The sequence below is a fragment of the Martes martes genome, assembly GCF_963455335.1.
Source record: "Martes martes genome assembly, chromosome: 1".
In the NCBI taxonomy this organism is placed as follows: domain Eukaryota; kingdom Metazoa; phylum Chordata; class Mammalia; order Carnivora; family Mustelidae; genus Martes; species Martes martes.
The window spans coordinates 130,849,059-130,855,058 of record NC_137888.1 but is presented as its reverse complement, the minus strand read 5'-3'; the positions used below and the strand labels follow the sequence as shown (position 1 = coordinate 130,855,058).

The window sequence follows — 6,000 nt, the reverse complement described above, 5'->3', positions numbered from 1 at the left end:
GAGATAAATATAACCCTGTGGAGTACGGAGAAGGTTTAATGGGAAATGGTTGGCATTCTTTCTTGGTAAAGGCATGGGGAAAGGAGAGAGAGACAGGAGAGAGGGAGAGGGGGAGAGGGAGGGGGAGAGAGAGAGAGAGGCGCAAACAGCAGTGAGTAAGACAAAGGCAGAGATAAGCGAGGCTTCACGGCAGCCTTGCCTGAGAACTTGACACTTGCCAGACCCCAGCCAGCATGGTTGTCCTGAATCCAGTGACTTTGGGAATTTATCTTCAGCTTTCCTTCCGCTTTATCATGTCTCAGCCTACTTTCATCAACAGCGTCCTCCCCATTTCAGCAGGTAAATGATGACCACAACTTTCCTCTCTTCCATCTGGCGGGGGCAGGGGGAGGAAGGAAGATTGTTTTGCAGTGTGTCCTGGTATTTTCCCCATTCTGCTCTTGGAGAAGGGAGGCTGGAGGGAGACAGCCACCCCTGCAACTTCCTGTCACCCGAGCTGTCTCCGCAGCTCCCTCTATCCTTGTTCCAAACAGCCCCCACCCAGCTGCTCAAAGCCAGAGACCCTTTTAAAAATGACTTCCGCCTCTCCCACTTCTCCCCATTAGCTGCGTGATTTCATTTTGACTGGGAATTGAAGTGAGCTTAAAAGAGGCACAGAGGAGTACAAGTGAGAGAAAGGAGTCCCAGACGCTTCTATGAATACATCCCTGACCCCTTCCAAAGGGGGCTTGACAGAAGGGGCACGTTGTGGAGCAAACACCCCTCTTCCGAGCTCGGGCAATGTTTACCTCCAGGACCAGCCCACCAGAGGAAGGGGGAGTCCAGTGATTTTTCTGCGGGCCAGGGGTCCTTGGGAGGGACCTAGCAAGAATCACTGACCCTCCAGCCCTGCCTGCTTTCCTGTTGTGCTTTCTTCCCACCGAGAGCCTTCTATCCAAATAAGGCGGCTGGAGGTCCTGGGAGATGGGAGCTTTCTGGGGAGAGGTGGAGGGTTCCAGAGTGACAGCTTGGCCTGGAGTAGGCTGTGTCTGGTGTAGGGCTGGGTGATTGGGGCAGGGGGCTTTTTATGCCAGCCTGCCAAACTTCTCTGAGGGTGTCGGGCACCAGGTTGCCCTTGTCCCGTCTGACCCAGAGCAGGGGAAGTATTGTGTTACTGGCAGGGCCTATTTAAGCCTTTCTGAGGAAACTCAAATATTTCTGGAGGGCTTGAGAGAGGCAAGCTTGCTGCCTGGCCCTGCATAGCCCACGTCCATTCACCTCCGCCACCCCTGGCTTCCCCCCGCCCCCAGCAAAAGCAGTTTCAGTCATGCCCTCTAACTTGAGTCTCATACATACTTTCACGGAGGCAGAAATTTCACTCTCATGGCCTTTGCTGAAAACGCAGGTTTTCGGAGAGGACATATCTCTGAATCCAGTCCCCAACCTCTCTCTGTTCCTCAGTACAGTTCAGCAACAGGCTATGCTCCCAGTGCCACCAGCATCTGTGGGCCCTGAGTGAGTGACTCGGAGAAGAGCACGGGGCTGATTATGAGGGTGTGAGGAGCTGAAGGAGAGGGGCCGGGGCAGGGTGGTGGTGGCGGGACCTGGGGAGATCTGGGGAGTGAGGAGTCGGCAGAAAAGGTGAATGGTTGTGTCACCATGGGTGTGTGACAGTGTGCCCCCACAAATTTCACTGGAGCACCACACTTCCTCTGGAAGCTTGTGGGTCATTTTTCTTCGGCTTGATGGGGAAGCTGGTAGTTAATTTGGTCTAATTCAGTGGGCTCTTAACCTCATTTGGGCTACAGAGTCCTTTGAGAATCTGCTGAAGGCTCAGTACTCCATGTTCTGGTTCTAGCTCTGCCTCTGGTGGGCTCTGGCTTCTGGGAGACAGTCAGTGTTAGACTGTAGTGCTGTGCGGGCAGGGACTGTCCTGTACATCATCCCTGTTTCCCCAGGGTCTGAATAGTGCCTGGCACATGATAGGTGCTCTGTAAATGTTTGATGAATGAATGAGTGAATGAAGGAATAGTAACTTTTCTCTTCTCATCTGTAGATTGGGGCTTGCCTTCATTTTGTATCACGTAATTTAGATAGAGCCAAATGGCTACTAAGTTCTGAAAGCTAGAGAGAAAAGAACCTCTAATTTTTTTCTGAACTCCTTGCCCTAGAGAGACCCCTGGTGCAGCTTAGACATCTCTTAGATAGGACTTTATAGATTGTAGCAGTCAGAGTAACAGCAGGAAAAAGAAGTACTTCAGATGAAAAGACTTAAACGAAGGGACCCCTTTCAGAGGTGTGAGTGGGGTTAAGGGAACTGACAAGGAAAGTCGAGGTATTAGCAACCTTGGTGAGTCTTTACCACCCTTGTGCTTGAAAAGGTAAGAGGAATAAATGGGGAAACCGATGCCAAGAAGATGTGGAACCTTAGAGGAGGGGCCACCTGAGGTAGATCTATGACCACAGAGGGACCCAAAGAAGGCAGAAAGGAGAGAAGAAATACCCCAACCTCTCTCCTTCAGTCCATCTACCTCTCGGCATTGCCTTCCATTAGCCAAACCCAGCCCAGAGCTGGAGGGCAGGGGAACCTCTGGATGCAGTCTGTGGGAGTCAGCTTCTGGGGTGCAGAGTGAGGGGGAGCGGTGGGAATGTGGAATCGCTAACCCACACAGCCATCGGCACTTCATGAGGAACTTCTAAATCCAGGCCTTCTGCTTGTGAATGTGGTCTTTAGACATTTGGTAAAACAATGGGGATAGACTTAGGGGGAATCACTAAGGTAGCAGCTCAACAGAGCAAAAAAATACCTGCTTTCACCTGTAGAGTCTCTTGGCTTTGTTCCCACACTTGGTTGCCATGGCTTCTTCATAGCATGGTTCAGAAATAAACTTATGACCCAAAATGGCAACTGTTCTGTGACACAGGACAACTTGAATCCTTCGAAAATATTTTCCAATAATTTGACGTGAAATGTTCTATATTCAGAAGCTTGTAAATTCTTACTCTGCTGAAGAAGACAAGCCCCGTGCTCATAGAAACCAGGGCGACCCGCCATACCCTTGCGCGTGCCTACTGTGTGCCGGGCACTGTTCTAAGGCTACAGAGGACACAGAGACAAGTCGGATCCTGCCTCTGCCCTGGGGAATCAGTGGGCATCCGCTGCTAAAACACAGGCAGCATGTGCTAACAGGCCCAGGGAGGCCATGATAGAGGAAGAGCTCTTATAGGCTTGGAGGGCAGTACTTTCCTTCATAGCTGAGCCCGTCCTTCACTCTCTTCAGGAAGGACTGGATTCTCACAACTCCAGACACAGCACCAGCTGTCTAGATCAGAAGTTCATTACCTGACAACCTCCACTGCCGGGTCCCACAGGAGAACCATAGAAGGGAGCAAAAAGCCTCAAAGAGGCCAAAAGTGATGATAGAAATCCTAGGACTAAAAGCACATGCATTTGATACACAGGAAACTAGCTCAGGCCCTTACTCCAATCTACTAACTGTTTCTTTAGACAGCATTGTAGCAGACTTGCAGAGCAGGTTTCTAGAAGGTTGGTAAATTAGGTGTGGGGCATTAGACTAGGAAGGGTGAGTTCCTGCTTACAATGGACACCAGGACAACAACAAAAAAAGACAGCTGACAAAGCTGATTATAAGAGAAATGACCAATGAGCAGGAACTAGTTCTGAGATCAAAAAGAATAGTAGACTGGAATTATTTTGGAATTATTTCTAGAGCCCATGTTCTGTAGGTAACAGCCCTGACTTACATCACAGTAATTGTTTTTCCCTCTGTGAGTGTGAATGGTCGACCCAGTGAAGACTGAATTGTGTGCACTTAATTTTGCTTAAGAAGGCAGATAAGGGTCAGATATATTTTAGAATGATTTCTATTGAATATGGGCCTAATGTTTAAAATGTCTGGAGCTGTACTTTGGTATACTGTTTTAACTATTGCTGAGTAATGAACCATCCTAACACTCAGTGGCTTAAACAACAATCATTTATCATTGAAGTTCATGTGTTTGTGGGCCAGCTAAGGTCAGCTGATCTAGCCTGGGTTTGGCAGGCCCTGGCTGGGCTCACCATGGGTCTGTGGATTGACTCAGCTCCAAGATCCATTCACAGATGTAGCTCAGTAGTTGTACAATTTCTAGAATGTGGTGGCACAGACCCAAGGACAATATTTATAGAAGGGCAGACCTTCCACACACTTCGATTTATGTAATTCTCACAGCACCTCTGGGATGGGTGTGGCATGACTTCCACTTTTCAGCTGAGGACATGAAGGCTCAGAGAGGCTAAGTGACTTACTCAAGATCACAGAGCTAACATAAGATGGGGAGAGCTGGAGACTGGAAGCCCACCCTTTAAGTCCAGGGCTTTTACTAAGGTAAACCAATATCCATGGACAAATAGTGACACTAGCTTTTCATGTCCTACAGACGATCTTCCTATCCTTCAGAAACTCTCCTCTAGATTCTTTATTCTCCATTCCCTCCAACCTTCTCCTCAGCATTTCAACACCCAAAGCTCTTAGCAAATGGTTAAAGATTACCCTAGGGGTGCCTGGGTGGCTCAGTGGGTTAAGCCTCTGCCTTCAGCTCAAGTCATGATCCCAGGGTCCTGGGATCAAGCCCCGGTCGGGCTCTCTGCTCAGCAGGGAGCCTGCTTCCTCCTCTCTCTCTCTGCTTGCCTCTCTCCCTACTTGTGATCTCTGTCTGTCAAATAAATAAATAAAATCTTTAAAAAAAAAAAAAAGATTACCCTATACTAAAGTGTGTAGGACCAGCCAGGGTACAACTTTATCCCTCTTTTGAAGGTATTTGCATCTTAATGGGGGACTTAAACTAAAGGATGCTCTAATAAAAGAGCTTCAACCAAGGTATTTTCAGGGAGGAGACCTCCTGTAACCAGGGGACTACCACTACACAGACATTCTCTTCAGACACTCTGAGCCAACCTACTCTAGGCCCCCCACAGGGACATGTGGCTTCCCTTTTCTAATACAGGGTTTCCCAGCTAGGCAGGAGCTCCCCAGATGATGTTTGAGTCTACAGACCCAAACAGACCAGATGCTGAGAAGACTCAAATGTAGTCTGATAGAGTGAGATCATGTGGAAAGATGTGAATACTGTCTGGACACCGGAATCTTCTGTTGGCTGCTGGGATATGACCCAGAGCAGGGGTTTTGTAGCTGAAAAGACCTGATGTCCAGTTCTGTACTCCGCTGCCTGGAAGCCAGCCAGGTTACCACTTGGGAACCATTCATGTTCTGGACAGTAGATTATAGCCATTTATTTGTGTCTGATGCTGATCAGCCACTGTTTAATGTTCCATAATGCACTTCCAGCCATCTCCTCTGATTTAGCTTTTCCTATTTCCTCTGCATAATCCAATCAGAGAGGACTCTTAAATTAGAGGACTCTCTGTGGGTGCTGGTGTCCTGCTTTCGCCTCCTCCCAAGCCTTTGAATAAAGCCATGGGTTCAGCTGCAGCTCACATAGAGAGCTGGGTGTGAGATGGGAGGTTGTCCCTTCTGCTATCTGGGGCTGGGCCTCTACATCACCACCTGCCACACTCATGCCTACTTTCCCCAGATTCACAACCACACAAAAACAACATAGCTCTGGAATGACTAGAAAGCCCCTCCAGCTTCAGTGAGTCACCAGATAAGCTGGCGTCCCATCTTCTTGAAATGTAGTTCACATTGTAAGTACCGACTCGTGTTACTCTTTCATTGGTATGAATTAGCCCCAAACCTCTCGTTTTGCAAACCAGTTTCACAGGTGCATTTGTATTGGCTCTTCACAGTAGTCCTTACTGGGAAGGGTCCTGGGTTTGAATGCTGATCGAGCTGGTCATGAGCTAGTGATTGCGGGGAGATCACTTCACTGCAGTGAGCTTCAATTTCCTCATCTGTCAATGGGTGTCAAAGTCTGTCTCACAGACTTTGGCTAGAAGTATTCATTCAACAAACACTAAGTGCTAACTGTGTAACAGGACCTGGGATGCAGCAGTGAGCA

The 6,000-nt window shown here is 48.6% G+C and overlaps 1 protein-coding gene across 1 annotated transcript in view; it reads left to right on the top strand.

The window, feature by feature from the left end:
- Positions 1-233: 233 nt before the first annotated feature.
- COLQ (collagen like tail subunit of asymmetric acetylcholinesterase) overlaps positions 234-6,000 on the top strand; it is a gene marked incomplete at its 5' end in the record, with an annotated part of 56,576 nt that continues 50,809 nt past the window's right edge. The window contains one exon of the mRNA XM_080810305.1: positions 234-339. Coding sequence (XP_080666431.1) covers positions 234-339 — 106 coding nt within the window. The remainder of the gene's footprint in view (positions 340-6,000) is intronic.